The sequence below is a fragment of the Electrona antarctica genome (assembly GCF_951216825.1).
Source record: "Electrona antarctica genome assembly, chromosome: 15".
NCBI lineage: Eukaryota > Metazoa > Chordata > Actinopteri > Myctophiformes > Myctophidae > Electrona > Electrona antarctica.
This window is the reverse complement of record NC_136796.1, coordinates 45,520,057-45,535,735: the sequence shown is the minus strand read 5'-3', so window position 1 is coordinate 45,535,735 and position 15,679 is coordinate 45,520,057. Positions and strand designations below refer to the sequence as shown.

General features: G+C 45.8%; 2 protein-coding genes across 2 annotated transcripts in view; both read left to right on the top strand.

Annotated features, from left to right (window-relative positions):
* The window catches only part of atxn1a (ataxin 1a), a 212,764-nt gene that overhangs the window by 153,828 nt on the left and 43,257 nt on the right, over positions 1-15,679 (top strand). The window lies entirely within an intron of this gene.
* On the top strand, positions 5,284-6,963 carry LOC306938305 (T-complex protein 1 subunit alpha-like; the record flags this gene model as incomplete). Its single annotated transcript, XM_079522423.1, has 1 exon — positions 5,284-6,963. The coding sequence occupies one exon, from the start codon at positions 5,284-5,286 to the stop codon at positions 6,961-6,963; it is 1,680 nt and encodes a 559-aa protein (XP_079378549.1).

The window sequence follows — 15,679 nt, the reverse complement described above, 5'->3', positions numbered from 1 at the left end:
GTTCCGGGGGGAGAGGGGATCGCTCATCCCGACGGGGAGAGGCGACCACTCGACGCTTGGCGCGGCGGCGGTTTCCACTTTCCATGCCGACTGACGAAACAAGCTGAGGGCCTTCACGGACCTGAGCAGGGGTCTGTGATGAAGGTGTTGCTTTTCTCTCGTTTTCCCATCTCTGTTGTTTCAGAGCTGGGGGGGGGGGAGATGATGAGATGATGAGAGTTTGCTTCGAGAACTTTCAGCGAAAACAGAGCGGTGAACATTTTCTCAACTTGATCCGTGGCTGAAGCGAACTTTGAGGTAACGGAATGCAGCAAACAGAAGAATTTCCTTTGTTCATATGAGGGAGACGGACATTCCTTCTTTCTGATTACAATTGTGCGTCACGTTCGTTTGTACTAATCATTTATGTTTAAATTACAGGGCAATTGGCAGCCGTTGAGTGCCGACAGTGTTAAAAGTCAGGATAGTGATTAAATTACAGGGTAATTAATTGGTAGTCGTGTAGTACCGACAGTGTTGAAAGGAGGGTTTAATTTGACTCTTTTGTGGTTTTCTAGGGCTTAAAATGTGATTTAAATTACGGGATGGGAGTTATTAGTGAGGGGTTAAATTTCTGTTGGCTTCTGTTCTGGGATATAACGTGTTCTTCCTTTTTCTTATTTTTCATGTGAATTCCAAAGAGAGTTCATGTGATTTGGTGTGTTATTGGTCCTGTGAATCTCCAAGAGAGGTTTATGTGATTTGGTGTGTTATGGTCAGGATAAGTCTAAGACTTATTTTGATTTCGGTCCTGTGAAAACTCCAAAGAGAGAGTTTCATGTGATCTGGTGCTTATAAACATGTTATCCTAGATTTGAGTAACAACAGGGAAATTATCCTCCTAATGTTCTGTGACATTTTTAGCCATAAGAGTTTGAAATAACGCAAAGAGAATTCTGATCCGATCCATCCACTGATACGAAATTGTGTTTGAACTTACTGTAATGGAAACCAATTATGAATTATCCACTGATACGAAATTGTATTTGTACTTACTGTAAAGGAAATCATTTATGTCGAGTTGTGTAATCTTGAATGTCTGTCTGAAAACTATGTTGGGGAAATCTGTTATTCTGGTGTCTTGAGTATTGTTAAGCTGAGGATCAAGGGGGGTGGTAACTGGTAAGATAATTATGGTTTCATATTTCATAGTGACAGACTGTGTCTGTCAAAGGGGGAATGTGGTGAATTATGAATCAATAATTCTTACAATATCTCATGTTCGTGGGCCTAGCATATGGGTGATCCTGTTTATTCATTAGGTATAGTTAATTGCACGTCAGTTCGTCTCCAAAGTATGTGACTGTCTTTCCCACGCCGATCCCATGTGGTGAGGGCTTTGCCATTTGCTATCCTGTGCTATTTGTATGACAAAAGGAGTTCCAAGCTAAAACAGTAGATCAAAGGGCCACAGTGATCCTTCTAGGAATGGCCAAATGGTAGTCTGGTCCAATGTGTATTGTGTAAACCTGTACTTAAGCTAGTCGAATTTCTATGTCAGTCAGTCAGTCGACCCGAGGCCGTGAGGCTGGAGGAGCCTATGCCATGTCTTGCTATGCTGTGTTGTCGAAATAAACATCAAGGAACATCTAATCTGCTGTCTGCTGCCGTCTCACAATTATCTCCGCTCTCCCGTTTTGGTTAAGTAATTCATGGTGTTTCGTGTCCAAAATACACGACAAGAGTATAATATGAAGTCTTATGAAGTGACTGTGTGTGTGTGTGTGTGTGCGTGCGTGTGTGTGTGTGTGCACACGCATGAGTGTTAAGCTGCGTTCAAACCTGGATAGTTTGAGCGTCGCAATTGCATACAAAGTCAAATGCAAAGACGAGACGTTCTTCGCCCCAGCTCGGAAAAATCCAACTGAAGCGACCTTCGCTTCCCCCCCGACTCCACCCCTTCCATCCTGACAGCCAATCAGCGTTGAACAAATGTTGCTGCTCATAAATATATAGTAGCAGGAAATCAGGTAGAGGTACAACATGGAACTAGTGGGTCCATTTGGTTACACTCCCATTGGAGCAACAGGACTTTTATTTTATTTTATTGTTGTTTGATTGCTGCCCTGCACGACCAAAGTGAAGTGATTGAATCGATTGGACACAAGTAGGGGTGTCCCGATAAAAAAAATTCGTTCCCGATCCAATCCCGATACCACAATTTCTGTGTTGGCCGATACCGAATACCGTATTTAGCTATCTAGCTATACTGTATATCTCATGTTGTGTTTATAGCTATCTAGCTATATATCTCATGTTGTGTTTATAGCTATCTAGCTAGATATCTCGTGTTGTGTTTATAGCAGACTCTCGAGTCCTCACTCATATGTGCACTTGCAGTTTGGGCAACTCCAAAGCAAACTCCACATGCCCCAACATTTTATTTACCTGGCATAGTGTCGACCCCTTACCCCTGTGTCGGATCGCTGGTTAGACTGGCATATTCGCCGATACCGACATGACCCGATATGACAAATAAGGGCCGATACCGCTACTTTTCCGATACCGATACAGTATCGGGACATCTCTAGACACAAATATATCTTCAGGCTAGCACGCACCACAATTATTTCTGTGCTATCTACGATTCTAATCGTACCCCCTAGGCTAGGGTACGGCATCAGCCATCTACGAACATGTTCATACCCCCCGTATAATCCATATATGAAAGCGGCGACCGTCAATTTACCTTTTAGCATTTCTCCGGTTGCAATGGCGCACCTCCGTCCCCACCAGCCATGGGGGTGGCTGGTGAGGTAATGCCAACGATCACTGCTCATAACGAAAGCCCCTCACCTCACTGATAACCCGGAAATGAAACGGCGGGTCAGTTCAATGCGGAGTGAGTGGTGGCAAGGCTCACCTGTGCTTATGCTACCACCTAGTGGGCATATAAAGAATTAACCGCTTTCAACACCCTGAGCGCACAGGACAAAGTTCTCCGCCCCTTTCAATTAGAAACACCCAGCGCCCAGGACGGAGATTGATCAAAAGGTCGGATATTATTGATATCAAAACCGATCGCATCGCTCCACAGGCTGGGAGCGTCTGTTGCGCAACATTCGATGTTGAAAATCTTAAAACGTGAATAACTCTTGATCTAAATCATTCCGTCCAATTCTAAGCAAAGATCATGTGTTAGACGGCCCACCGTGGTCCCGTCGCTGGTCGCGTTAGATTTAATCATACCTCCCGTTGTTTTGGATCGCCTCTCGCCTCGAGTGTTTTGGCTACATCTAGCTGCTTCAGCCACATCCGGGATAACATCCGGTCCGTCGCTAAATGTGCTCCCCTGCTACAAATCGCTGGGCGCTATGATTTAATGGATTCAATTAAATAACCCTGGGCGTTCGGGGTGTCAACCTGGTGTTCCTTTTTTAGGCATGTTGGTAGAACTTTTTGCAGATAAATTGTCATGATGAAGTATGGCTTCAATAGTTAACCCATTTTGGGCGGGAACCCCTTTTGGTGTAGTATTATGTTATACTTTAGCTATTTTTTTAGCTATACTTTAGCTAAAATAGCAGATCTACAAGCTCATAGCGCGGCACCGAGTGCCGCGCTATGAGCTTGTAGGTCTGCTATTTTTTTTAAATCGTGAAAATGTGGCGCAATTCTTTGAATATATATTCTTTCTCAGCGAATGTTTTTTTAACTCAAATCTTTGCTTCTGAGGAGTTCCTGGAACAACATATTTTCACATGGTGGTCGGCGGCCAATTACAGATAATTGTTGGGGTCCTTGACATGGAAAAGGCTGAGCACCACTGACATAGAAAAGGTTTTCAGAAAACTGTTAGAATTCAGAAGCCCTCCAAAATGGGTTAAACGACAGTACTCTAGTGCACAACTTGACAGCCCCATATGTTCAAAGTGCTAATATTAGCCAGCTGAGTCATTTGAAGGAAATTATGTGATCAATCACAGTTAAATAAATAATACACAACTACATTGGACTAGTTTTAGATAGAGCCTTTCTGGTCTTTCCTATATTCAAAGTGCTTTACAATGTATTGCACATTCACCCACTCACACTAACCACAACGGCACACCGTTTCGCTTTCGCATTCTATACTGTATGTGCGATAGCCATTACAGGATAATAGCCATTCAAAGACCCAGTACATGTTCTACGTTCTTATGTAATGAGGATAGGCATACATAAGCTATAAGCTTCTGCCTATTCATTTTTCATCGTGTTTAAAAAAGATATATATATATTTTTAAATTGTCTTAACTGAATAGATCGAAATAAACCATTCATTCATTCATTCATTCATTCAATGAGGATAGGCATACATAAGCTATAAGCTTCTGCCTATTCATTTTCGATCGTGTTTAAAAAATATATATATATTTTTTTAAATTGTCTTAACTGAATAGATCGAAATAAACCATTTATTCATTCATTCATTCATTCATTCATTCATTCATTCATTCATTCATTCATTCATTCATGACCAGTGTAGACTTATCTCTGTAGGACATCCACTCTTGCTGCCGTCTCTTACTATTGCTTATAGTTGTTGGCATTATACAAACTACAACAATTCAATTACAAAATATGACGACACTCCTGTCCAGAGAGGACGAGAGACAGAGAATGAGAGAGATGGCAAAAAAGAGAGTTTGGAGGAAGCCCACATTTTTCGACCACCTTGATGCATCTTAATTTTAAAAATCCTGTGGCTCCCGACCCACAGGTTGAGAACCACTGCCATAGAGTACAGTCCTGACGTCACTCTGTGTCACGGAAGTATTTTCGAGCGGTGCCTGACCACTGTGTGTGTGTGTGTGTGTGTGTGTGTGTGTGTGTGTGTGTGTGTGTGTGTGTGTCAGTTTCTAGTACCACCCATTGACCCCTGCAGCTGATTTGGGTTGCATTATTGACTAGAAAGTGGCATTGAAAATCAGTGTATCTAGTACTGTTTACTGGCAAAACTGTGCGCAGTGAAGAACACCTGCGCAAATCAGCGTTGTTAGACATCGATGGCGAAGTTGTCAACAGTTTGCATTATGTGTGTTATCAGACCAACTCTGGTCGGCTTATATATAAGGTCTGGAGAGGGAGACATACAGTACATAGTTGAATAATAGCGTAACGTAAGTGTGTTCTCCTTACTGTACTAAACCAATTTTTGGAACACACAGACTTTCTTAACTCTGCAAGGACCATAGCCTGGTACTGCCTGGTAACACAAGGGTTGTTCCACTATTATTATCGGAACACGCAACAGAGTTCAAAATGTCACTGTTAGAAACCCCATTGAGTGTGCTCGGCGAGAGAACGACCGGCGAGTCCATCCGCACTCAGAACGTAATGGCCGCCTCGTCGATCAGCAACATCCTCAAGGGCTCCCTCGGGCCCTACGGGCTCGACAAGATGCTGATGGGCGACAACAGCGCCGACATCACCATCACCAACGACGGGGCGACCATCCTGAAGCTGGTAGAGGTGGAGCACCCGGCGGCCAAGGTCCTGTGCGAGCTGGCCGACCTGCAGGACAAGGAGGTCGGAGACGGGACCTCCTCGGTGGTGATCGTCGCCGCCGAGCTGCTGAAGAGCGCCGACGAGCTGGTGAAGCAGAAGATCCACCCCACGTCGGTCATCAGCGGATACCGCCTGGCCTGCGACCAGGCCGTGCGCTACATCGAGGAGAACCTCGCCATCGCCACGGACGACCTGGGGAAGGACTGCCTGATCAACGCGGCCAAGATAGCCATGTCTTCTAAGATCATCGGAGTCGACGCGGACTTCTTCGCCAACATAGTGGTAGACGCCGCCATGGCTGTGAAGTTTGTCGACGCCAAGGGCGTGGCCAAGTATCCGATCAAGTCCATCAACGTGCTCAAAGCCCATGGTCGCAGCCAGAAAGAAAGCTTCCTGGTCAACGGCTATGCGCTGAACTGCATCGTCGGCTCACAAGGCATGGTGAAACGCATCGCTAACGCCAAGATAGCTTGCCTGGACTTCAACCTGCAGAAGACCAAGCTGAGGATGGGGATACAAGTCATCATCAGTGACCCCGAGAAACTCCACCAGATCAGACAGAGGGAATCGGACATCACCAAAGAGAGGATACAGAAGATCCTGGCGTCGGGCGCCAACGTCGTCCTGACGACGGGCGGCATCGACGACATGAGTCTGAAGTACTTTGTGGACGCGGGCGCCATGGCCGTCAGAAGAGTCCACAAGAGGGACCTCAAACGTATCGCCAAGGCCACGGGAGCCACCCTCTGCTCCTCCCTGACCAACCTGGAGGGAGAAGAGACGTACGACGCCACCATGCTGGGTCAGGCCGAGGAGGTGGTGCAGGAACGCATCTGTGACGACCAGCTCATCCTCGTGAAGAAGACCAAAGCGCGCACGTCGGCCTCCATCGTCCTGCGCGGCGCCAACGACTTCATGTGCGACGAGATGGAGCGCTCGCTGCACGACGCGCTCTGCGTCGTCAAGAGGGTGCTGGAGTCCAAGTCCGTGGTGCCGGGCGGCGGCGCCGTGGAGGCGGCGCTGTCCATCTACCTGGAGAACTACGCCGTCAGCATGGGCTCCCGGGAGCAGCTGGCCATCGCCGAGTTCGCCCGCTCCCTCCTCGTCATACCCAAGACGCTGGCGGTGAACGCGGCGCTGGACTCCACGGACCTGCTGGCCAAGCTCCGCACGTCCCACAACGAGGCGCAGGTCAACCCCGAGCGCAAGCACCTCAAGTGGATCGGCCTGGACCTGGCCAACGGCAAGCCCAGGGACAACCGCCAGGCGGGCGTCTACGAGCCCACCATGGTCAAGACCAAGAGCCTCAAGTTCGCCACGGAGGCCGCCATCACCATCCTCCGCATCGACGACCTCATCAAGCTGGTCCCCGACCAGAAAGAGGACGCAGGCTCTTACGAGAACGCCCTGAGGTCGGGATCCTTGGAGGGTTGAAGGGTAATGTATGTTCAACTGGTCCTGATTTCTCACAAAGCTATTCGGTAGTAGGCATTAGGCCGATTCCCATTGGGGAAGGATGCCCGTTGGGAATACATAACCATTTCTTTCTTTTCAAAATCTTTTTATTTGGGTTTTTATAACAGAAGCGTGTGTGTGAAGTCTCCTGTGTGAAGTCTTTCTAGTCTCTAGAAAAAAATACAAATAAAACATGAGATTTTACACAAGAGTACAGCCTTCAGTGGTCAAGTGTAGTCCGTTACTGTACATATAAGGAATAGGTTAGAGTATCAGTGACTCGGAGGTAAACGAACATATAAACCTCTGAGATCATAGGGCAGACATAATGAAAATACTATGTTGTTGCGCAAAACATGCCCCTTCAAGACAAAATAAGAAAAATTCCCCAGCCTCTCGATTGCAAGTACTCCATCTCTGCTCATAAGAATTTATCACTCAGCACATACCGTACCCCCCCTCAGGGCCCTCACCAATACGCAGTTACGCACAGCAAGTTGGTGGTCGGTCGACCTAGCCCGAGAACGGAGCTTTGTGTCAGCCATGTCCAGATATCGAGTCCATGATGTCAGACTGACACACACACACACACACACACACACACACACACACACACACACACACACACACACACACACACACGAGCACACCACAGTGATTCTGTGCATTCTTTAGGGATCTCCATTGACCACTCGACACAGACGAGGGATCGACTCTTTTTGTTGTTTTCTGATCCGGCCTATAGAGCAGATATAACTTCATAATTTTTTCTTCAGACGGGCAGAAACGAAAAAAACCTGATCCTTAATTAAATCACTAATTTGTTGAATCTGACAAGTAAATCTCGGAATATTAGTTCCTCCGTGTGGAAAGCCTGGTGCCGTGAGGTTACTCTGCACATCTCTGGCCCCCCGGGCCAAGGTTGAAGCTGATGGTTCTCCAGATATGTGGGGGACACGCATCAGGTCACCCACAGAGGAACAGGATAAACAAGAAAAAGTGCCCTTCTGGGCACAGATAGGAGTGTGTGTGATGTTTGGCAAAGTAAGTGTGTGTGTGTGTGTGTGTGTGTGTGTGTGTGTGTGTGTGTGTGTGTGTGTGTGTGTGTGTGTGTGTGTGTGTGTGTGTGTGTGTGTGTGTGTGTGTGTGTGTGTGTGTGTGTGTGTGTGTGTGTGTGTGTCAGTGTCACACGGCTTGGTCTGTTGTAGCACCACCATGAGGCTGATTTGAAACAAAGCGGGCTACTCCTGAAAAGTTTAGAAGCCAGTCGTAGGCAATGAAGGTGGATTATGAGAAATCAAACAAACCCGTCTTGATTACATGACTATGGAGAGCATGTGTACCGATTTGCGTGGATAACATCTGAAGGAGTAATATTAGAAAATGTGTTTTACATTATGTCGGCCTCATGGTGGCGCTATAAAGAGCAGATGTGAAAAATTCCAGGCAAAGGTTTTTCCATGGCCTCTAGGGAGTTGGCATACAAAGTTATCCACAAATCCGTGCAGTTGGAGGTAAAACACTTTTCGGCCAGTTATAGCGCCACCATGAGGCTGAGTTGAAAATGTTCACGTGGCATTTCTTCCTCGGCCTAGTGGGAATGTGCGTGCGCAATTTCACGGAAATCACACGATGTGTTCATGATTTGCAGCATTTTGTTTGAAACTGTGCACTCCTGCGAACTTTGGAAGCCAATCTTAGCCAATCAGGATGGAGTCTGAGAAATCTGAAAGACCTGTTTCGTTGAATGGCTCTAGAGACTGTACCAATTTGCGTGATGTTTGGCCAAAATCTGTAGGTGTACTGTCCAAAAACTTGTTTTGCACAAAGCGGCCTCCTGGTGGCGCTATAACAGGCCGTTCTGGAAATGTTGGGGCAGAGGTTCATCGTTGGCATCCAGGGAGTGTGTGTGCAAAATTTGGCATCGACCGGGTTAACGGTGCCGGAGATTAGCTGTTCACAGACGGACACACGGACGGACGGACGGAGTGCAAAACATACTCTCTCCCCATGCCTTCGGCCTGGTGGAGACAATAACACTGCCACTGGAAACTAAAAACAAAAACAGTGAGCCCAATAAAATGTCTTTAAAAACAACAGCAAGCACACTAAAACAAAATGAGGCTTCCCTGTGGATCTCTGACATCATGTTGATGTCGTATTGATTATATCAGTCTTATGGCACCGGGGTTTAAGATTATGAATGTGAAAGAAATTGACCAAAAACAAGACAAGGGTCTTGTCACAGCAAGGCTGCCATCATGTGGATGGATCTATGGCCACTGGCCAATATGTGGCGTGAATCATCGATCGAGTTCATTCCCATTTTTTATTGTGTATTTTTATTTTATTTTTTTGCGAGTACAAAATGGTGTGTGATGTAAGATTACCATAAACACAATAATAATCATTGTTTAGTTAATATTGTCTTCCATCAAGCTGGACACAGAAACTTTGCATGAATGAGTCAGTCCATTAGAAACCAAATGTTACATTGTGTTTGTACATCACGTGTGGTGTGTGTGTACATCACATGTGTGGTGTGTGTACATAATCTTTTCACTGTAGTAAGAAATCCCATACCGTAATTTACTAGCAAAATTAGTAGTGTAGTCTAGGCCAGGGCTCCTGTCTAGGGATCATTAGTAGTGTAGTCTAGGCCAGGGCTCCTGTCTAGGGCTCATTAGTAGTGTAGTCTAGGCCAGGGCTCCTGTCTAGGGATCATTAGTAGTGTAGTCTAGGCCAGGGCTCCTGTCTAGGGATCATTAGTAGTGTAGTCTAGACCAGGGCTCCTGTCTAGGGATCATTGTCTCCACCAGGCCGAAGGCATGGGGAGAGAGTATGTTTTGCACTACGTCCGTGTGTCCGTGTGTGTGTGTGTGTGTGTGTGTCCGTCCTTCCGTCCGTCTGTTACCAGCTAATCTCCGGCACCGTTAACCCGGTCGATGCCAAACTTTGCACACACACTCCCTGGATGCCAACGATGAACCTCTGCCCCACATTTTCCAGAACGGCCTGTTATAGCGCCACCATGAGGCAGCTTTTAATTTTACCTAAAACTGCACCGATCTGCGTGAAACGTTGCATGCACACTCCCTAGAGGCCAAGGACAAACCGTTGACCTGCATTTTCCGCATCTGCCTTTTATAGCGCCACCAGGAGGCCGACTTTTGTAAAACACATTTTTTGATATTACTCCTCCAGATTCTGTCCAAAAATCTCACAAATCGTTACACACTATCTCTATGGTCATGTGCTCAAGTCGGATCTGTCCGATATTTCATATTCCATCCTAATTGGCTATAATTAGCTTTCACAGTTTGCAAGATTGCCCCGTTTTGAACAAAAGCCTCAAATCATGAACGCAGCATGCAATTTACGTGAAATCTTTCACACATTTCCTTACTAGGCTGAGGAATATATCCCACCCTTTTCACATTGGCCTGTTATAGCGCCACCAACAGGTTGATTTTTGCAAAACACATTTTTGGAACAAAATGCCTCAAAAACATGTTTATATTAATCCTAAACCTCTCACACAGTCCTATCCTCCTGGTGGAGACCTGTGCCCAGAAGGGCACTTTTTCTAGTTAGTAGTGTAGTCTAGACCAGAGCTCCTGTCTAGGGATCATTAGTAGTGTAGTCTAGGCCAGGGCTTCTGTCTAGGGATCATTAGTAGTGTAGTCTAGGCCAGGGCTACTGTTTAGGGATCATTAGTAGTGTAGTCTAGGCCAGGGCTCCTGTCTAGGGATCATTAGTAGTGTAGTCTAGGCCAGGGCATACTGTTTAGGGATCATTAGTGGTGTAGTCTAGGCCAGGGCTCCTGTCTAGGGATCATTAGTAGTGTAGTCTAGGCCAGGGCTACTGTTTAGGGATCATTAGTAGTGTAGTCTAGGCCAGGGCTACTGTTTAGGGATCATTAGTAGTGTAGTCTAGGCCAGGGCTACTGTCTAGGGATCATTAGTAGTGTAGTCTAGGCCAGGGCTACTGTCTAGGGATCATTAGTAGTGTAGTCTAGGCCAGGGCTACTGTCTAGGGATCATTAGTAGTGTAGTCTAGGCCAGGGCTACTGTTTAGGGATCATTAGTAGTGTAGTCTAGGCCAGGGCTACTGTTTAGGGATCATTGGTAGTGTAGTCTAGGCCAGGGCTCCTGTCTAGGGATCATTAGTAGTGTAGTCTAGGCCAGGGCTACTGTTTAGGGATCATTAGTAGTGTAGTCTAGGCCAGGGCTTCTGTTTAGGGATCATTAGTAGTGTAGTCTAGGCCAGGGCTACTGCTTAGGGATCATTAGTAGTGTAGTCTAGACCAGGGCTTCTGTTTAGGACTCATTAGTAGTGTAGTCTAGGCCAGGGCTACTGTTTAGGGATCATTAGTAGTGTAGTCTAGGCCAGGGCTACTGTTTAGGGATCATTAGTAGTGTAGTCTAGGCCAGGGCTTCTGTTTAGGGATCATTAGTAGTGTAGTCTAGACCAGGGCTACTGTTTAGGGATCATTAGTAGTGTAGTCTAGACCAGGGCTTCTGTTTAGGACTCATTAGTAGTGTAGTCTAGGCCAGGGTCCTGTTTAGGGCTCATTAGTAGTGAAGTCTAGGCCAGGGTCCTGTTTAGGGATCATTAGTAGTGTAGTCTAGGCCAGGACTACTGTTTAGGGCTCATTAGTAGTGCAGTCTAGGCCAGGGTCCTGTTTAGGGATCATTAGTAGTGTAGTCTAGGCCAGGGTCCTGTCTAGGGATCATTAGTAGTGTAGTCTAGGCCAGGGTCCTGTCTAGGGATCATTAGTAGTGTAGTCTAGACCAGGGCTACTGTTTAGGGATCATTAGTAGTGTAGTCTAGGCCAGGGCTACTGTTTAGGGCTCATTAGTAGTGTAGTCTAGGCCAGGGCTACTGTTTAGGGATCATTAGTAGTGTAGTCTAGACCAGGGCTACTGTTTAGGGATCATTAGTAGTGTAGTCTAGGCCAGGGCTACTGCTTAGGGCTCATTAGTAGTGTAGTCTAGGCCAGGGCTACTGTTTAGGGATCATTAGTGGTGTAGTCTAGACCAGGGCTACTGTTTAGGGATCATTAGTAGTGTAGTCTAGACCAGGGCTACTGTTTAGGGATCATTAGTAGTGTAGTCTAGACCAGGGCTACTGTTTAGGGATCATTAGTAGTGTAGTCTAGGCCAGGGCTACTGTTTAGGGCTCGGGATTCAAAGAAAGTACTGGGTTATATCTTCCTTTTTCCCACAAGTCGGTCACGCTCTTTCAGAGCCTGGCTGTCTATAAGAGGAGGTGAATGGTGGTCAAGCGGGCGGAAACCTTTCCCTTAATGTGAGATCATGCGTAATAAATAGACAACTGTCTGTCATCATATACTGGCCACAAAAGGAACCTTATTGGACCCAGTCTTGTTGTGGTTAACGTTGGCGAACTCGGATGTAATATTGTTCAGTTGTTTTGTGTCCTGTAAAACTAACCCAAAACGTTATAATATAAACTAGTGCAGGGCGAGGAGGGGGTTAACGTCACCATCTTGTGCCTGTGTTGTTCTGTGCCTGTTCTCGCTTCTCGCTCGGGTTCATCGGATCTGCAACTCCGCGCCGTTTTTTTCTCCTTGCCCAACTTGTCCGTCCAAGTTTGTGTTTTGACGATGAACAGACGAAATATGCATTCGTTCCGCGGGGGGAGCTCTTACTTTAGATTCCCATTCGAGGTGATGACATCAGTCGAACCCGTGTGTGTGCGTGCGTGCGCGTGTGTTGTCCATGCATGTGAACCAGAGTGCTTTGATGAATGAGTACGCTGCTGTCTGCCAGCCTGTGTGTGTGTGTGTGTGTGTGTGTGTGTGTGTGTGTGTGTGTGTGTGTGTGTGTGTGTGTGTGTGTGTGTGTGTGTGTGTGTGTGTGTGTGTGTGTGTGTGTGTGTGTGTGTGTGTGTGTGTGTGTGTGTGTGTGTGTGTGTGTGTGTGTGTGTGTGTGTGTGTGTGTGTGACTTTGAACAGACAGAAACCATTGACGCCTGACGAGGCCACATGCCACTCTCTCTCTGTCTCTCTCTCTCTCTCTCTCTGTCTCTCTCTCTCTGTCTCTCTCTCTCTGTGTTCCTGCTGCCACGTTCATTCATGACAATCAGTCCGATCTGTGTTCATGCTCCACACAGCTGGACACACAATGTCACGACTCGTGTGTGTGTGTGTACGTGTGTGCGCGTGCATGTGCGTGTGCGTGCGGTGTGCAGGCATGTTGTCACACCCCTGTCTCAGGCGGGGTAATACGTACACCAGGAATGGCGAGGCACACAGTTGGGCAGAGTTAACAGTGGTTTTATTTTCCAAAGTGGCAAAAAATACAGAGGAGACCAAATGTCTGAAAATAGAAAATAAGGTATATTCAAAATCAAGTACTTTATATTATATACAATAATGCAAATCAAAATCATTTTAAATAAACCATTATTATATAATATAAGTATTTATAAATCAGGCCTTTCTAATGTAAAGCAAAACATAATATATATATATATATATATATATATATATATAACATACTACATAATATATATATTATAATATATATATAATAGACATAATAAATCAACAGATCTAGATCCTTTCAACCATGGTAACAAATAATAAACACATCACCTCCTCAGAGAGACAGCTCCTCAGCTCCAGGCAGCATCAGACAGCAGGCCAGACTGACTGACACTGCCATCTCCCAGAGCTATATACCCCCCCTGGCTCCTCCCACAACACAGGACCCAATTACAAGGGGTTAACATGATCTACAGCATGTTACATGTTACAGTATAGCTCAAAACGGCAGTTATATACACACATTCATATTTAAATGAGCTTGTAGCTCTTCTAGTTCACAAAGTCCTTAGTTCTCCCAAGTCTTCCAATGTCATTTTAGACTGCAATGTCCCTCGGCGACAAACAATCCTCCCTACCTCCAGACAGGAGTTGGTTTGGCCCAACAGTGCTGTCCCCTACTTAAAGTGACAGGACCCTCTAGTAACGGTTTTCGAAATGGTGGTGAAACTGTGGTGAGAGCTGTTTGCTTGTAGTTGTGTTTGTCCCTACCCTACCTAAACAGTGCGCGCTACTGAAAGGCATGATAAAAGCAAACAGACAGTGACAGGGTGGGGTCACACTGTCACACATGTACAGTAAATGCAGATGAAACATGATATTGAACTGCTTGCAGATGGCCAGACATGATTGGGTTTGAGTTATCGGTGCTCTTTTTTTTCCGGCTTATGCACACTGCACTATAGGCTAACATGGAGTCCCATTAGTTTTTTTATCCTCACCAGGAGGCTGCAGGACTGGACTGGGACAAACATTCGGCCCCGGTCATTTTCGCGAGACTTTGACCCACCGGACTCTTACCGCCCCGCTCCGTCGAGGCATACACAAACAAGCAAGCCCTAATATCCACCACTTTTACAGAACAACATAAATGATACAAACCGACAGACAACTACACAACCCTTTTGTTGCTCTCACAAGAATGATGCTGGCAAAAGGATTCAAGATAGAAGAGGGTTTATTTGTCACTCACTGATAACAGTGAAATTATCATGATGGCACTGGCAGAATGGCAGCAGGCCCGGACTGGTGCTGCCTATTGGCCTGCCTGCCTGTCAAAAATAATAATAATAAAAAATATATTTTTCATTTTTTTTGTTAGTCATGTCATAACTTGAGCGGCCCCCTACGGCTGATTCCGTTGGTCCGATCCATGTGAAACCGCAGCACACTCCCAGTAGGCCAAGGAAGAACCTCTGCCCCCCAAAATGTTTCAAGTCGGCCTCATGGTGGCGCTATAACAGGCCAATTAACGTTTTGACCTTTAACTCTTGAACCGTAAGGGCATACAATCAAAACATATTTTTTCTCGATTCCTTGACCTCCGCCTGACCTAATTTTCCACCATTTTGCGCTTTGTCTTCAAAACACACTTTTTGCTTTAATACTAATGCTACAGATTCGGGCACAAACTCTTGTAAATCGGTACGCAATGATCTTTGTGTTCACGTGATCCTGATGTGTCTGTCTGCTGCTTCAGATGCAGCAAAATTAGATTTTAGTTTTAGTCCTAGTCTTTTGAATAGTTTTCAAATAGTTTTAGTCACATTTTAGTCACCTGGAATGTTTTAGTGTTAGTCTAGTTTTAGTCGACTAAATGTCATGCGATGTTAGTCGACTAAATCTACGGTTGATTTTGTCGACACGTTTTTTTTTGGGAGGCCTTGATGCCGTCGTAATGGCTGATTTTACACGTAACGTGTCGCAACGTGTCGCAGCGCGACGCATTGCAGTGAGCTTGTAGATCAGCTATTTTCAACATTTAACCAGGTGTAAAATGACTTACACTGGACCTCTTGTCCACTAGTCCCTTCCTAACATTTCAGTCTAGTTTTTATTTCGTGACGAAATTGTCGATATAATTTAGTCATAGTTTTAGTCATCCGTTTTCATTAAGTTTCCATGTAGTAAACACTGTTTCAGACACCCGTTCTGATTGGCTTACAGAGTCTGCCGTAGCTATAGAGCGTCGCAGTCCCGCCCCCTACCATGGACCAGGAAATTATTCTCCGTTCATTTTCCTCATAGACATTTCAGAAAGTATTTATTTAAAGACGTTTACGCCGCGGACAAAGCCAACTCGAGTCGTGACAAATCATGACAACAAACACAATTTTTTGGGCC